This window comes from Apus apus, chromosome 5 (assembly GCF_020740795.1).
Source record: "Apus apus isolate bApuApu2 chromosome 5, bApuApu2.pri.cur, whole genome shotgun sequence".
Classification (NCBI taxonomy): Eukaryota; Metazoa; Chordata; class Aves; order Apodiformes; family Apodidae; genus Apus; species Apus apus.
The window spans coordinates 2985437-3004010 of NC_067286.1; the positions used below are offsets into that span (position 1 = coordinate 2985437).

Sequence of the window (18574 nt, forward strand, 5' to 3'; positions counted from 1 at the left end):
AAAGCTCAGGTGTGAGAATTCACCACACTTTGGTTCACACTCTTCACTTCATTAGCTTAAGTTGGCAGAGCAGGGAATTGGAATATGAAGGAGAGAGTCAAAGCATCTAAAGTAGCTAATAAAATACAACCATATTTTGTGCTGAGCAAAGAAATAGAAACTATAGTAGAGTTTATCAGATGCCATGACAAGATTTGGAATTACTGGACCTGCTGTCTCTCAAGAACAGGGAAAAAAAAACCAAAAAAAGAAGAAAAAAAAAGGTGTTAATTTAAGAAAACAAAAGCTGTTGTGAATATCATGAATTGTCCCATAGTAGTCCCTAGGTGCTGAGGACCTGGCATCCCCACTGGACACTGTTCAAGAGGGTTGCTTCAGGCAAAGTCTAATCTGGTCCCATGGACCAAAGAGCCATTAACAGCATGTCAGGGGCCTTCACTGAGCACATATTCAGGTTTAGTTTAAACCAAAGAGAATCCAGCCCACATGCTCTGATAACATCTACTCCAAAAAGCAAAACGAAGCTCAGCAAGGAGGGAAACCCATTTCCCTTCAAATAATTTATCCTGACTTAAGCTAAAATGCTGCTGAAAACAGCCCCTTTTTCCACTAACACACTGCACGTGGGGGGAAAAAAAAAACCCACCACGTGTTTTGAGCTCATTTTCTTCTAAATCCCCGTGGACAGTTCATGAGAAGTAGTGCACAGGTATGTACACCTGCTGAGTGCACAGCTCAGGTAAGCTCATTCAGCCACCTTCATTCAGTTCCTCCTCCCTACCATGAAGCCTTCCAGACTAAGGCAGGCACATCTGCTTCCCACTTCAAGACACCTTCATTTTCCTGTGCCACCCTCACCACCAGCCGTGCTGCTGAAGGACTGGATTTTACTCCCCACTGGCAGCCAGCAGATGTGGGGCAGGATTATAAGGTCAGCAGCCACACCAGGCCAGGGCACCCTCCCTCCCCCAAGGACCCTTGCACCAGCATCCCTTGCACCCTGGAGAAGATGCTCACCAGCACGAGCAGCTCTCCTCCCACCCTAAACCCAAAGGAAAGGCCTGCAAACCAAAACCATGGGCAGTCTCCTTGTGATTTTTCCTCTCTTTGCTTTCCTCAGTTTGATTTATAATGTGGGTGCCATGGAGACACTCTGGTTTCCCTGGGCTGTAAAGTAGCAGGTCCTTGCTCACAGAAGCAGCTACATGGAAACAGTCAATCCCTCCTTTCCTGTGAGCATCAGTCCTGAGAAACAAAAGGTTATTTATTTTCCACTGCTAGTTCAGTCTGTCTCTTCTATTTTTTTAGAATCATAGAATCCTATGTCTCTTCTATTTTTTAACACCAAAATGGGTAATAAAACTAATATAGTTTCGTTTAACTTAATTTTTAGGGTCTGGGGAGGTGGTGAAAGGCCATCCGTAGCTGAGCATTAATATCAAAATCATATAAACACAGTTTAATAAAATATATAAGTTCTAAGTACTCCTTGAAAACTATGGGAAGAGGAAATGTTCAGCTCTGTAGCAGCAGCCACCAGCTGGCTCATACACATGCCCACAGTAGCCTGTTTGAAGAACATTGCAAACACTTTGGACAATGTGCATTTTATTAGGAAAAGGAAGCACTGAGGAATCAACTGGAATATACACAGCAGGAAAAAGTAAACGCATTTACTGACTTTAATGTGGATAAAAATGGTGGCACAAGGGAGAAAATCTGTTTCAGAAAGGTCATTCAGCTGCCTCTACATTCTTTCCCCACATTTACATTCTGCTCACTGGATTCATCAAAGGTCTTCATTATTCACTCTTGGCATGCATAAAACAATCACTTTCAGATATAATGACCTAATTACTCAAACAAGACAAATGAACAAAGAAATGGCAGTTATTTACTTCAGAGGTTAGCATTTAGCAGCTCTTCAGAAAGGAGATTTAAAGGACTTGTAGCAGGTATTTAAAACGTGAGAGCCAGTATCACCTATCAGGGTGGGGTTTGATCACTACAAGTAGGGGTGATGATTCCCTTCAGTGTGACTCTAGGGCTGCCCCAGCTTATACTTTTCTCCCTAGGGACTAGGACACCTTCAGGTAGCCATCAACACCTTCAGGTAGCCATCAACAGCTGCAGAACGAGGACATGTTCACCCTCTTTTCCCCCCAGCTTCCCCATGGTCAACCCCAGTTCATCCTTCACACTCAGAGCTGGCCCAAGAGCTTCTGGTAACACTAGGACCTCCACCCAGGGAAGCCACAGCAACCACATCTTGCCTCTAATTTCAAGGTTTCCTCCACAACCTTTTTCTCTTCTCAAGCAGCACAACGACCAGATGCAAGAAGGGAAAATTTGACACCGAATGTTCGTAAATGAACGCAGAAACAGAGAGATTTATTGCTCAAATTTGCTGTGTCTGAAGAAGAGATGTGGTTCAAAAGGTGGATCGTTCTGGTTCTTGTTTATTTTGCGATGTTCTGTGGGATGGCACAGTAGTAATGATGTAATCACTGTCAGTAAATGTCACAGTCAGGCAATGACTTCCTTAGAGCTCACATGATTAGAGAAAAATATAGATACTGGTGTTATCTTGCTTATCAGTGCTGTGTCATACACTGAACTGTATTAATTGTCTCAAATAAAAGAGTTGAATCTGGGGACAAGAGGCAGAGCATGAACTTTTGAGCCTCTCTGCACTTTCCCCTACAGAGATGTGGTTCTGTTTGCTGTCCCAGTACCTCTCCAAGTGTGGAATATGTCTCCTTGTATTTTTCCAGAGCATCCTGGCTGCCAGTCCACCTTCCTGCCTTGGCAGTGTTAGTAAATGCTCTCAAATATTATGCAGCTGTTTGCTCGAGCCCATTATATTCCCACTAACACACACCCTTGCAGAAAGATGTAGCTCATTTCCCAATTACTAAGCATTTCACACTGGATGGCAACTGAAAGGCTTAAGCCCCAGTGGGATCATATGTGTCTGACCCACAAATAATTGTTTGACATCAGAAGGTTTATTATCTCCTAGCAGGAATGAGAAGCATATTTCTTAATAGGTTCCCCACCCTGGGCAGTGCAAGCCTTCCTTTGATGAGTGTCTGTATGGTAATTGATGTTAATGAGCAGCAAGCCAAGGAGAAACACTGGGTCACCAGGTAGGAAGCCCCCCAAGAGATAATCTAATTACTCTCCCAAACAAATTACTTTCAACCAAAACAAATTACTTTCAATCACTCTGCAACAGATAAGATCAGTGGAGGGAGCTCAAAGCTGATGACAGCTGGAGACTGAGGCTTCAGGAGTTCATGGATGGATCGCTTTTCTCCTTGGTCCTGTTTTGCTGAATGACAATGGAGTGACAGAAAACTGGAGCCAAGGACTGAGCTCCCTTTCATTTCACCCAGATGAGTGCAGAGGACCTGCCAACTCTGGGTTGCCAACCTGCTCTTCGCTGGGTGGCTCACTGATCTGAAACTGGAAAAGCTGTGGCCATGTATGTTCACATCTGTAAGGCCAGGAAAACTCTCTCTAGGAGCAAATGGACAGGCTGGGAGGCTACAAAATCCACTCACTGTCTGTGCATCCTTATGCTGGGAAGCAGAAGGGAAAACATGGCAACATTGCTGGTTTCTGTGGGCACATGAAATGTGAGGCAAAATGGAGCCTTCTTACTATTCCTGTGAATAATTATTCTTACAAATTCTTATGAATTATAAGAATTCTTGTGAGGCCTTAAGAGGACTAAACTACAAATACTAGTTAACACTCTCATAATTTCCCAGCAAGAATTGTTGCCAAATATCTGAGTGTTCTCACTGAGATAAATGAGTGTTTTCCATGGAAGGCACAATTGGGCCTTTGCTCCTCTTCTTAGCTAAGTATTAATAATGTTGTTCTGCACATGAACTGATCATCATTGTTCCTGCTATTGCCATTATTATTCAGTACCACATGTTGAATTCAGACTGAAACACAAACCATCCATGATGAACCCCTGCATTAACCAAATCATGAGATTTGTTTCAGTGTTAAGCAGTGACCAGACATCCTAACTGGAAAATCTTACCTAATGCCAGAGCAGAGGGAACTTAGGTAGCAAGGGTTATAAATGACCAGCAAAAGCTCTGGTACATATCCCTGTGACTGTCTCAGGAAACCAAGAGCTGAAATGCAGCTCTAAAGGAAATGTAAGTCAGGCAGTTAGTGTGAGAAAGAATGAATAATCAGTGGTTCTTTGTTTGTTTGTTGTTTTTTTTTTCATATCACTGCTCTTTGCCATATGATGCAAAGGGTATGGTTGCTGTTTGTAGGAGGAAAAAGTAAATTTGGGGATTGCTGTCTTTTGAGAATGGGACACTGGCATTGCCACTGGAGCCGTGAACAGGAAGGGTTTGTGTAGAGTCCATTTATAGTTCTGTTGCTCTTTATTTCATTAGTATTGGCTAGTTCCTTCTACAATGTTGTACAATCAATGAGACCTCTACCTCTCTGGATCCAAATGATGGCAACGTGAGGTATGAGTCAAGAGACTAGAAGATGGGCAGCCTATTGCCCAGCAATAGCAGCTCCTTGCTTCAAGAACTGAGGTGTCCCTGCCTCTTGTCATGCAAGGACCTTCCTGGTACCTCCAGCCATGAAAGAATCAGAGGTAATTTGGCTCTCACTTTTGGCCTGCAATGTTTAAGGAACTTCATTTCCAGGAAAATGAAAAATAATTGATGATATGTTTAACATAAAACTTTGGGGGTTAAAGACAGCAGATTAGAATCCTTCTGACTATTATATGTCTGGCCAGAGTTGTAAATACACATAAAACAAATATTGAGTTTAATTCTGCTTCTTATATCCTACCAAGGTACGTAACACACACATCAAAGTCCAGAAAATACACAATAGCCAGACAGTGGGGGATTTTACACTCCATTTGATATTTGCTGCCATTTTCAGATAGATAAACCCCTTGTTTTAATGCAGGTATTTCACATCACTTTTCAGCCATGCTTCAGATTTTATCTCATGCTGAAACAAATTCTTTAATGAATCTGAATTACTTTTGAAGTAAGACATCCATTACCTACTCGTTTTATCACTAGCCAGATGTGTAAAACTTAAGTAAACTTGAATTACTTCCTAAAGACCATCCAGGCTTTTTCCATGCTGATTTGTTCTGCTTCTCTTACTTTCAAATGGCCTTTTAATTGGCCATTAAACTAGGAAATTATGGCTGATTAGGATCAATCCAAATGCAGTGTTTTGGATGGACTGGCTATTTGAACACCCTTCTTTTAGATCCCCTGTTACTTCTGCTTTGTCAAGTAAAGGTCACTTTTAGCCACATTGGTAGGATGCTTCAGTAACCTTTGCCCTTCAGTTCTTGACCCCAAATGTCCCCCAGCCATGTTCAGTGGTAGGAAACGTGACTAGTTAAGAAGCTGCAATAAGGAACATCAGAGAAAGTTTCTCAGCTTCCTGATTTGTGACAAATCATGCAGCTACTCCACGGCTGCAGCACAGGCTTCCTTTCAGCAGAAAATTACTTCCTCTGACCTCCAAGTGGGGAAAAAAAAAAAGTTATTAATCATCTTTTTCTCTTGCCTATTGAGCAGAGCCACTGAAAAAACTTTCTAGGTGACTGTCACCTGTGTTAAGGATTGAGTCTGGGTGTCTTGTGAAGGGGGAGGCAAGATATCCTCACACTTTCTAGCATCTAAGTGAAGTGACTTCACTTACTAAACAGATTTTGGTGGAGTTGCACAATTTTATTTTTTTTTTTCTAAGATATTTCTCCTTGGTTTTAGGCCCAGGATAGGGGCTGGAGTGAAAGGCAGACTCCTACTAATTCAGGTGAATCACTTTGCTTTCCAAGCTGTGTTAGAAATATTCTTAACAGCCTTAAATGATGCCTTCACCAGGGACAACTACAGGTAGTCTGATCCTCAGCATCACACAAGCTGTAACAATTGTCCCACAGGTTCTCAGTCAAACCTAACAGATTCCAGCTAAAATACCACTGGAAGGAACATAAGCCCACCAAACAGTATTAGTGATATCATTTATCATCAGTTTCACAACTCAAAGCCTTTGTGGTATCAATTTTACAACAAACTAGGATTATTATAATCAGTGCTTTTCAGGCATAGAGAAAATGCCTGTCTTAAAGAGAGTTATAATCACATTCCCTGATGTATAGGAGGCCTGACTTTGAGAGAAGGAGGGGATTCAGTGCCTCACCACACAGCCAGGCACAGCCAAACCTCTTTCATCCCCTTCCTTCTTCCTTCTGATTTCCAAAAAATCACCACCTGAGAGCTCCATGCCCTTGTTAACAAATGAACCAATTCTGCAAATTCAGTGTAATGAAAAAACTCTGGTGTCAAATCTGTTTCCTCCTTTTTTTGTACTGTAGGTTCCTCTTCTACAGGCACATTCTCTGCCTACTAAAGGAAAAATACTTCCAAATAGATTAGACATAAAGGCAAGAATATTTAGCCACTGACAATACAAGAGTGCAGCTAAATGCTCTATGGATACCACTTCTGACTGAGAAGCTGGTGATCTAGAATAATTCTTTTATGAAAAAGCTTTCCTCATGGTTTTCCCAAAGACATTGCCTCAACAAAGACCAGGGGCATTGCTCCCTAGGTCAAGCCAGAAATGAAATTGTAACCTACTGGGAAATAAACTTGCAGTTATTAATTTCTGCTGTGATGTGCAGGTTTGCTCAAAAAATAATAGTAGTGCAAGATTATTTTAAAGAAGAAATCATCATCCATAATAATCCAGCAACATTGTACATTCCTGTGTTAAGGCGAGTCCAGAACTAAAGTAAGAAAAAACTAGGATCTCAGGTGTCATAAAGAGATCACAATTGCCTTGGATACTGAAATATTTTAATTAAATTAGATGTTTAGGTCGTGTGCCTGTTTTTTCAGTCTTCTGTTGATTTAGTGTTAAGATGGTGCTGGTGAGCTACTGTTTCCCAGAAAACACCTTCCCAGAAAATCAGTAAGGCTTCTTCTACACCAGAATTACAACGGGTTCCATAGCACACAGAAAGATAGGGTGGATTAAGTATTTCCAAAGTATGAAATAACAACTTGCAGTGAGTAAAAGACGCATTTAGGCCATTTGAAGCCAACGGGACCCTGAGAGCTTTAGAGTAGACTTAATCAGAAGGTATCATTTGACCATGAAAGCTTCAAGTCAGTTCCAGGCTGAGTATTGCTCTCAGGAATGCATTGACTGATAGCAATAGTTAAGAAAGCATTAGATAACAGAATGGTGAGAGGTATTTTAAATTAGTTGTTTGGCTGTATTCGTTGGAAAGAACCAGCACATGCAACTACGAATTAGAGTAGCGAGGATTTCTCCAACGCGTTGACTTTCTTTAGCAGAGCAGTTTTAGAAGAGGAACCCCTGAGGAAGCTGAGCACTCGAAAAATCCTGAAGTATCTGATGCATTTGGATCCTCCTAATTCACTGGGGACTGTTATACTGTATTATTATCTGGGGAGAGCCTCTGTGAATGCTCGTCCTGTCGGATGACATCCTGTCAGTGGGCGCAGGCAGCGGGAGCTGTGGAATCTCAATTCTGCGCTCATTCACAGCCCAGGGAGAAATATTGTCACCTTTATGCCTCTTGGATTGCAGAAGCAGCTGGGAAGCAGAGCAGTCCTTGACATATGGTGGAGTAACCTCTCCTTCTTAGGCAGCTTTTTTAACTTGCACTGTGCTGATAAGGCTCTTTATAGAACAACCCCGTGCTCGAATAACCGCGTATCGCAGTGCACTGTGTCTTCACTTCTGCCTTCCCTCTTTTTCCTGACAGATTCTTCTCTACCAGCAGCAAGAGAAAGGATGGGACTGTTCTGCTGGCTCTCTGCCACAGGGGAAATAAAGGCTTTCTTTTTGCTGTCACTTCTGGGATGACACGCAGGGACTACAGCAGAAATCAGAAACCCAAGGAATTAGCACTGACACCTCGAGCTCTGCTTTTGGGACCTTCCTTCCTTGAGAGAATTTACAGCCTCTGTAATTCTCCCACTTCCAGTTTCAGAGAAAAAGGGAATAGACCAACAAACCTCTTCTCAAAAGTAATATTGAATCACATACATGGAATGCCTACTCCTAAATCTGTGGGAGATCCCAAAGGAAGTAAAAAGTCCTTAAAGATTCTATACGGTTTTCTTCTTTCTGCAAACTTTTCTCCATTATGTTCACTTGATATTCTGAAGTTATTCTACTTTTGAACACATCTCTTCATCTTAGATACATCTAGTTCATCACATTTTGACCACCACTCAACCTTGAGTGACTCACCTATATAATTTTTCATTTGATCTTCACCACAAGGTAGCCTGCCATGACCACCTACGGCTCGTGGGAGGCTTCACACCTTATTTCTGCTCATTATTTGTGGCAAACTCCCTTGCTCTCGTTTCACTTGCTTCCAATGATGTTATTGCCCAGTTAAGCACAATCCCTCAGTTAACTTTTTGGCATGTTCCAGGATCTCTGGATGTTTGATTTTTAAATTTAGGTTGATACTTTCTTCCAGAAGACAATCAGCTCAGCTTTAACCTTACGGGAAGCTGCAGCTCTTGTTCTGCAGAAATCACATAGGGACATGGAAAAGTGCAGTGGAAATAAATGATTCATTACAACAGGTGAAAATGCTTTTGCAGTTGTGTACTATTTGCTCAGGAGGTATTTTTATTCTCCAAGACTGGTTTTCTTTTCCCAGCCCCACAGAAGCAAAAAGTCCTACACTACCAGGTTTCCTTATTGAAGGCTCTGTTGATGTAGGGAGCAGGTCCAGTCCTGGAAGTGATGGTGTGATTCACCCTGCAATATCTTTGTTCTGCAAATAATTTATTCTCTGCAATACATTTGTAAAAGCATGTAAAGACATGTTTTTCTATTGAACTTTGGTAGAAAGATGGCAGCAAATGATAAAGTTCAATGACACAGGAATTGAAATGAAAACGACATGTTGCAACTCATATTTTGAAAACAGTGAAATTCATTAGCTCATTTGGCTCTACTAAAAATATAATACTTAATCTGGGTTAATAATCAAGGCTTTTTTTTTTTTTTTTTTTACAGAGCCAATAAAGAAATAGGCACTTGCAGAGATTCTTTATCTCATATCTCTTAAACAACTGTGTTGAGATAGGTCTGGTACTACCCATTCCAGATAACTACTTGGAGACACTTACCTCTGTCACTGACTACAGAGGAACTTAGATAAATTATTTCTATTGAAATTTTCTCATAACAAGAGAAATCATTCAAAAAATTAATTAAGAGCATTCAAAAAATTAATTAAGAGCTTCATTTTCATTTTAATTCTTAGATACGAACCTTTAAACATCAGTCCACAGAACATCAGCAACAGTAACAATTAAAATAATTTTTAAATGCTCTCCATCAATGATTAGGAACTTCTAAGTTCCAGCCAGTTTTTTCACTGATTTGGAATATCGTTTAGTGCAAATTATTTGCTTTTTTTGCTTCAATTTTTGTTCTTCACAAGGGAATAATAATAACAATGCTGTCAAAAATGAAGAAACAAGTTGCAAGCCTCCTTACTACCTGCAGGAAGTTTGACTTCTCAATGAAGAAACCAAGTATTTATGCTCATGAATCTTGTTCACACTCTAATACATCCTAAAATGGCTTCTGTTCACTGAGATGCACAACAAAATGAATTACAAACGCCTTTCAGATTCATTTCAGACCATAACCTCTGTGTGCGTGGTGGGTGCTCAATACCTTGAAGAATGTATATGCAGCCAGGATGAGTTACATGCACAACTGCTGTGGGGCCCAGGGTTGCAGGGCAGTGAACTGCCTTTGTAGCAGTCATGTAATAACATTGCAGAATTCTGTGGAGGGAAAAAAAAAAAAACACACCAACATAGGATCTCAGATGCCTTAGTATTATTTACTGGTTTGTAATCCTGAGAACTTGTGCAGTGTTTGAAAGGCCAGAATTTCTCAAATCAGCCTGTGATTTGGAGGATGCAGCAGGATACACCTGAAAGTGAAGTGGTCCTGATTTTTATTAATTATTCATCAGTCCTGCTGAGAAAACTGGTGTCTCAAGGTGACCACCAAAGGAACCCAAAGGTAGCCACCACAATCAGTAGTTGCTTCTCAAGAGGTGGGTGGCATATAATCCCTTGCTCCAGGCAGTTTATATGATGCAAGACCCTGATCATTCGATCATTGATTCATCCATGTGATTAACCTCAGGACCATAAGCTACAGGTGATGGTAGGTGTAAGCATTCATGCAAGTGCAGACCACCATCCTACCTCTGTATTTTGCTATGATCTTGTCTATGCACCCAGCTAAGAGTGCTCCTCAAGAAAAGTGACCTGTGTCAGCACTGACAGGATGGCAGGCAAGGGTCCAGACAGATGGAGGCAAACAGGTAACAAAATATAGAAGCATTGTTTGAAGGAGATGGGAACTTTATTGTCTCAGAGAAGTTGCTGAGGGCAGGGGATTATATTTCAAGTAATTGTTATTTAATTTGACCCGCGGGAGAAGGGTTTTTTTTTTTTCTTTATGAAATCATCCATTTTCTCTCTTGAGATCGGAGAAGATCCCTTTAATGCTCGTTTTGGGTGGACAGCAGAAAGGTCAGCAGCAGTCCCCTGAAATGCCCCTGAGGCGACAAAAGGGCAAAACCAAGCCAAGCCGTGTCTGCCTTCTTCCTGCCGGCTCTCCTGGTGCACTCGCTGAGGAGGAGCCTACGTGGAAAAAGTCCACGCACAGACGAAATAAAACAATGCCGTTCGATGCCTCGGTCGGGTCGCCGGCTGGGAACGAGGCAGGTTTCCTTACACACGCTTCTCCCCCACCTCCCAGCGTCGGTAGGAAAGGGGACGAGCAGGAGAGCCCCCCAGGTCCCCAGAGGACAGCCCAGCCCTCAGCCCAGGTGCCAGGCTCCATCTAGTGACACAGCCGGGGATGGCCGGGCGGCAATAAAGCCCGGGACCAGCGCCAGCCCTCCCCGAGGCGCCGTACCTGTCTGTACCGGGCCGTACCGGGCCGTACCGGGCCGCCCCGTCGCAGCGCAGTACGGGAGGCTGTGCCGGTAACCGGGAACGGCGGCACCGCTCCCCCAGCACCCCCAGCCTTGGGACGTGACCTGGCCTTGACAACCCCCGCAGCGGAGCTGCAGCGGCCGCGGCAGAGGCCGATTTCCCTTAGCCAGGTGTAAAAAGCGTTCCCCGAGGGCGCGGCTCCCTCGGTGCCGAAAGGGAAAATAAAGGATGGGCGAGCCCCGAGGCAGGAGCTGAGCCCCCGCCGGGGCTCCTCACAGCCCCTGGAGGGGGTTTGATTTCTACACGCCCATCCCTGGGCCCCCTCCCGGTGCTCCCGTCAGGGCAGGGGCTGCGGGACCGGCAGTGCCGCCCCTCGGGGCAGCCCAGGAGCGCGGGGGTCCGGCCGGGCGGGGACGGGCACGAACGGGGCCTCGGAGAGGGGAAAAACCAAACCAAAACACACCAAAACCTGGGAGATGCGAACGGGGAGGAAGGGACTTCAGGGTGTCCCTCTGCGAAATGATGTCACCCGATCAATGTTTTCGGGGGGAGTGACCGATCCGACCAATTCCCGCTATGAAACGGGCTCGGTATCGGCGCTGGATGCAGATCGGGCTGATAAGGGAGAGCTATAAAAGGCCGAGGGGGTTTGGCTTCTCCCGCGCTCCATCCCCGAGGCGCAGCCAGGGCAGCCAGCGCCCGGTCTCCGCTCTCTCCTCCGCGCCCTTTCCGCGCCCTTTCCGCGGCATGGGCTCCTCCCCCGCCGCCCTGGCCCTGCTGGCTCTCGCCGCTGCCGTCGTGCCGCTGCCCTTGCCCGACGCCGGTCCGCACGTTAACTACGGCTGGGGGGAACCGATCCGGTTGCGGCACCTCTACACCGCCAGCAAGCACGGGCTCTTCAGCTGCTTCCTGAGGATCGGCGGCGACGGCCGAGTGGACGCTGCCGGTAGCCAGAGCCCGCAGAGTGAGTTCCCGAGGGTGGCGGTACCGGAGCGGGACGGGACGGGATGAGATGGGATGGGAGGTGGCGGAACCGCGGAGCTCACGCCGTTTGTGTGGCCGCTCTGTTCTCGCAGGTCTGCTGGAGATCCGCGCCGTCTCCGTGCGGACCGTGGCCATCAAGGGCGTGCGGAGCTCCCGGTACCTCTGCATGGACGAGGCGGGGCGGCTGCACGGGCAGGTGAGCTGCGATGCCCCCCCGCTCCCCGGCGGCCCTGCCCCCGGGCTCGCCTTTCCCCAGGGAGATTCCCAGCCCGGCCGCCGCGCTAGAACGGCAGCCGAGACCAAAGGGCAGACAAAACCGTATATATACACATATTTATTTATTTTGCGAACGAGTTAACAAAGCTCTCGGGTCCCCCCCCGCCCCCCTCGGTGATTCTTGTCACTGTTACTGCCTGCAAGGCCGCCAGGTTTATTAGAATTCATCAAGGAACTTCATTTAGGATGCAAAGTATACGCTGCGTGTCCCCCGCCGAAATACAGCCCAGAGCAAAACTGCATTTCTATTTGAAAAGCTTCATCAGTGGGTGGCTGTTTCTGGGGCAGGAATAGGTTAAATCACGCCATATAATCGGAATAATTTCTCGCTGTTCAGGGCAGGTATTCTGAAAAACCAAACCAACACAACCAAAAAGAAAAGAAAACAAATAAAGGAACAAAAACCCCGACCAAAACCAACAACAAGGTAATTCCTTTGGAAAGGAGATGTAGGCAGGTGGCAGCCAGGGGTACACACATCCCAGGATCACGGGGTTGCTGTGTCTGAGGTAGGATCAAGGGAGATTTTTGGGGGAAGAAGGACCCTTCTCCCCTGCCTCGCTGACCTGTGACAGCAGCGCACCTGGGGGACTCCAGGAGCTGGGGAGCTGTGTGACCTGCTGACACCGCTTGGTCAGGTCATGCTCGTTCCCTCGGCGTGTCAGCGCACCAGCTGGTTGCTCTGGGTGATACAACTTGCTTTTTAAGCTGCATGAATTCTCAACGTCGGCCCACGAAGGGCAGGATTCGGATGCAGTCTGTGTGTACCTGCTTTACAGGAGCCCGAGTTTCACAGAGCAAATGACTTTTTTATTGTGGCCCCGTAGAGATACAGCTCGATTCTGCTTTGATTGCACCGGCAACGTTTCTGCTGGTTTCAGTCAGGCAAGGATTTGGCCTGTTCTCAAAACTCCCAGTATCTTTAGTAAGAGCAAGACTGATGAAGTGATGTTTTTGAATGCATATATAGCATAGGGTCAAGCCTTTCTTTCTGAATTGCCTTGCTTTTCTCAGTTAGAACCAGCTGATGCCATGATAAGGTGTGTAGGCTCAGATGATGCAGCAGGTCAGTTGTTAGCTTGATGTTTTCATGGAGATCCAAAGCAGACCCTGGGTCCTGCTCCCATCGGAGCTGCTGGCTGGACTTTAGCAGTCACAGAATTTTGGGACAGCTTTTGTGGAGCACCATTTTAAAGCCATGCCTTGGCTGAGACTGAGTTTGTTCATGTATAGGAGTAATTGCAGGTGGTGTTGTTTTTGAAAGCCCCATGGCACGTCCCCATGCTGCCCCATCTCTGTGTTACGGACACCTGGCACCACCTCCCCCTACAGCCTGGGCAGGCAGCTCTGCAAGGCAATTCTCTGCCTTATCAGCACAACGCTGAGGAGTGGAAGAACAAAAGGGCAAATGCAGTGTCTGGGAACTGAACTGGGCAACCACTTGCTCTCCTGAAACATGCATTTTTTGAACACTGGAAAACCGATGACTAAGGTTGATTTTTCAATGTGCAGCGTGGCAGAGCCAGTGGTTTAGGGGGAAGTCACGTAACTGCTGAATATACTGACACAGTGTAAAAATCCTCCTGTGAAAATAATAATCTGAAAATACTTCAAGTGTGTTTGGTACTTGTTTAAAAAATTACACTAGAGACAGTCCAAATAAAACGAGGAGGGAATGACATAGCTGAGACACGCAGGGCTCAATCAATAACTGTTATTTGTAATGTGCACTTGCTCAAGAAGCTTTCTTATTTCATCATCCTTGTTAGTGAGGCTAAACACGCCTGGAAATAAAGAGAGCTTGTAATTCAGCCATAAATTTGTATCATAGACATATATTTTTCAGAGATACAAGGTGTGTAGAATGATAAATATTGTGTACGTTTATTTGGAGAAAACGCCTTTCTTAAAATTACTTGATTGGTTAAAAAAGGGCTTTTAAATGACAACCAAATGGATGTGCTTGATTGTACTCAGTCTTACTGAGGGTGTTTGAAAAAGGACTGAAAAGTACCAAACATGCTCTCTACTCAGACAGGCAGAGCATTCATGTAAGGACACTTTTATTACTGCAGACTGAAACATAATTAGCAATTGTCTTTTATTGACCTCAAGTTCAATCACCTGTAGTGGCTGAGCCTGAAATAGCACCAGAGTTGTAAGAAATGTCAGTGTTTGTGTAAGGATCTGGAAAGGTCTGAGCTGGTGATGCAAACTCCTCATGTACTATCTGTACAGTACATCACAAATGTAATTCTGCCAGTTCGTTCCTAGGAAAATACCTTCTTCTATACCAAATCTTAACTTGTGTTGTTATTAATTTGCCAGTTCTAAATAACAACTCATGAGTAAATAATACTGTGTTAACTGGTCTTTTGTAATTTCAGCAAATGCTGAGTAAAAAAACACAACAACAAGGCAATTACCTTTTTAGTGCTGCTTTACTGACTGGCCATGCTTGCAGAGCCACTGTCTTTGACAGTGCTGCCTTTCTACAGATCAGATCCTGAAGACCTTATGCAGGCAAACCTCTAACAGAGCTAGGATTTTATACCTTAGGACTCTTGGATTAGGTCTCCTGACCACAGCAAAGTACTGTCAGCAATTAGGGATGTTTTATCTAAATGAGCACTGTCATCTGAGATTCTTTTTCCCTGTGCTGAGGACAGGATGAGCGTGGTAGCTGTGGAGAAGGACACACCCAGGATTCAAAGCTTATTTAATGTGATGGATGTGCATTAACTTTAGGAGTTCTGGATTAGGTCTTTTAGGGGCCTCATCACCCAAAATGCATACTATGTGCAGTGTGGGGAGCTCTGGTGGAATGGAATGGAATGGAATGGAATGGAATGGAATAGAATAGAATAGAATAGAATAGAATAGTAATAATATTTCAGTTGGAATGGACCTACAACAATCATCTCGTCCAACTGCCTGACCATTTCAGGGTACTTCATCTTGATGCTTGTTGTCCACCACTGAAAGAGCCATCACCAGAGCAACAGGTCCCACCTGCATCTACCTGCAGCAGCCAGGTAGAGAGGCAGCAGGAGGCTCACCAGCATGGATCTGGCAGTGGGGTCTGGAAGGTGCAACAAACTGGGGCACCAGTGAGAAGCCAGAGGGCCACCCGCAGTGACAGCAGAGGGGAAAAGGGCTGGTTGCATCAAAGCTTTATGTCGTGGTTGAAGGCAATGAGCCTGGTGGGTGTATTTGTAATTCTTGCTACTCCTTCCTCCTCAGCTCAGGTATTCCACTGAGGATTGTTCCTTTGAAGAGGAGATTCGTCCAGATGGCTACAATGTCTATAAATCAAAAAAATACGGGATATCAGTGTCTTTGAGTAGCGCCAAGCAAAGACAACAGTTCAAAGGAAAAGATTTTCTCCCACTGTCTCACTTCTTGCCTATGATCAACACTGTGCCCGTGGAGTCAACAGACTTTGGTGAATATGGTGATTACAGCCAGGCCTTTGAGCCAGAGGTCTACTCCTCCCCTCTGGAAACGGACAGCATGGACCCCTTTGGCATCACCTCCAAGCTCTCGCCAGTGAAGAGCCCCAGCTTTCAGAAATGACTGTGATCAGACACAACTTGTTTTGAAAGAAATATTGCAGAATACTGGAGGGGTTTTTAGCTCCTCGTGTAGGGATACTTCAAACTGGTTTTGTATGTTTTGGTGCCGAGCCAGCCTTTTTCTTGCCATGTGTTGTACCTGTAAGGGATGAGAGGCTATTCTGTAGTCTAAGGAATTGCCTATCTAGAGTTTTATTTGGAAAAGGATTAAATGAGAAAAGCTGAATGGCTTCATCAGAGTTCCTCCATTTCCGTGGTGATGAGAAAATAATGCTAAATTGTCTACATCAACTTCATTACCACATATTCATTACCTGTTAATTTTGCTCATAGCAGCAGATGCAGAAAACCTTTTTTTTTTTTTTCGAGTCACAGGGAGGTTAATGATCTCTTGGCTTCAGGGGCCTGAAAGACAAACATTTGTAGGACAACACGATGAAGGGAAACCTAGAAAATATGGTTACACAAACTAGAGTTGATGCAGTTCCTTGAAGAGCTGCTGACAGCATTCTGGGAAAATTTTCTGATGGAAACGACCACTGAAGAAACAATTCTGCTTGTATATTGTGCTTCTTCTTCCCTTAGGAAACGAGGGAACAAAGGGAAAAATTTCTTCCTTCCCTTATTACTAAAGGGTACTTTGGAAAACTGGATCTTTGGTTTCTTTTAAAGGGTAATTTATGTTCACTGTGGGATCAGCATCATCCAGCAGAGCTCTCATTACCATGAGTCAGAATTCAGTGTGTGGTTGGAAGAGTGCACAGAATTAGCAATTATGGGCATCATGTTGGGAATGAGCAGCTCAAATTAGTCTTTAAATTAAGGTGCTGTTGTATATAAGGATGCATGTTGTTAGCATACAGAGAGAAAGACTGAAGATGGATGATGTATAGGTCAAATCAATTGCAAAACAGGTTTTTTTTGTGTTTAACCCTTTAACCGCCAGTAACTCTTTCAAGTCCCTTCCAGGCTTGATTCTGCACCCCAGGGAATCAGTGGAGAGACAATTTCATGACTTCAGTGCCCCAGAGCTGGGTCAGCCGTGGTGTTCTTCTTGCAGGAAGGGATGATCTGCATCTCCTGGCCAAAACGTGGATGTTTGATGTCTTCAGTTCTGCTCTCCCGTTGTAACAATTTGAGGAAGGAATAACCCAGGTGAAACCAAAGGAAAACAAAACAAAACAAAAAACCCAAACCAAACCAAACAAAAAGAACGTGTGAGAAAAGGGTTCCAGGGATTCTACTAGTTTCCAAAAGTCCATTTATAATAGAGATTTCTATACCAAAAGAAAGCTCAACTGGAAATACTGGTGTTCTTCTGACCTAGCACTTCATTGCCAATGCAATATTTATAATTAATTTATTTAATACGTGCAACTGTTTATTTTGTTACTGTTATTTATGCTCCAAATTATATTTATATACTCTTGAAGGTGGGTTTTTTTTTAGTTGTAACAAATTTTGTGAAGTTTTGTAATCAGGAAATCTTAGCAAACAATAGCTTTTGAAATTCCTGTGCATTATCAGTAGTGTAATTGTGTACATTTGCAATAAAAAAAAAAAAAAAAAAGAAGAAAATCATCTTCAACACAGAAATCAAGCAGAAACTTTTGTCACTCCTTTGGTCCAGAGACTTCACTTTAGCAAACTGTGGCTTCTGGCTCTGTGGCAGCTGAGTGAAGGTGAAGTCCCCTGTGAAGGTGCTGTAGTTCAGGTACAATAGACAAGGTCATGGAGAGCCAAAGGGGTTTTCCCAAAGCTAGGCAGTGAATGCCAAGGCTGGAATTTGACTCTCTCTGCTGCCAGTTGCTGGTGAGCTCCATAAGAAAGAGCAAGTCTAAGAAAACTGTCAGTGTTACAGAAGGGCTCTGGAAACAGCCCATGAAATGCTGACCTTGGGATATGTGAAGCTCACTCCATCCAGTCCCACATTATTTGTTTGGTACAACAAATGAGTGAAGCTCAGCTTTAAGCTCTGTGAGTGTGTCCTGATGTTCTCTGCAGCATTCAATCCTAGAACAGATTCATAGAGTTGTTTTGGTTGGAAAAGACCTTTAAGATCACCAAGTTCAACCATTAACCCAGCACTGCCAAGCCCACCACTGAACTATGTCCCTAAGTGCCATGTCTACATGTATTTTAAATAACCCCAGGGATGGTGACACAACCACTTCCCTGGGCAGCCTGTTCCAATGCTTGACAACCCTTTCAGTGAATAGTTTTTTCCTAATATTCAATCTAAACCTCTGGATCAACTTGAGGCTGTTTCCTCTTGTCCTATCACTTAATACTTGGGAAGAGAGACCAGCTCCCACCTCACTACCACCTCCTTTCAGGTAGCTGTAGATCTAGGCTGGTGAGTGCTGCAGTTACACTTGATCTGTGATAAAGCAGCCACAGATTTGCATCTATTCAATAAAACATCTCTTTCATATTCCATGTATGTTGTTAAAAACCTGCTGCTCTCACTGCTCACAGCCATGGAGGTGCTGGACACCAAAAGCTGTGCTAATCCTCCTCATGGAGCGGGCAGTCCCTTGGGATGATGGAAAAAAAACAGTGTCAGGCATAGATTTTTCTTCAGCTGTGCAGAATTCACCAGCAAAATGCCAAAAAAATCCTCGGGGTGGAAGGTGCTGCTGCCTTTTGCAAATGGGAACTGTACCCAGAGAGCAGCCAGGGGGAAAT

General features: G+C 44.3%; 1 protein-coding gene across 1 annotated transcript; it reads left to right on the top strand.

Moving 5' to 3' along the window:
* The first annotated feature begins 11627 nt into the window (after positions 1 to 11627).
* Positions 11628 to 15887, top strand: FGF19 (fibroblast growth factor 19). The gene is made up of 3 exons (XM_051620969.1): positions 11628 to 12015; positions 12128 to 12231; positions 15555 to 15887. The coding sequence occupies exons 1-3, from the start codon at positions 11628 to 11630 to the stop codon at positions 15885 to 15887; spliced, it is 825 nt and encodes a 274-aa protein (XP_051476929.1).
* The last annotated feature ends 2687 nt before the right edge of the window (positions 15888 to 18574 follow it).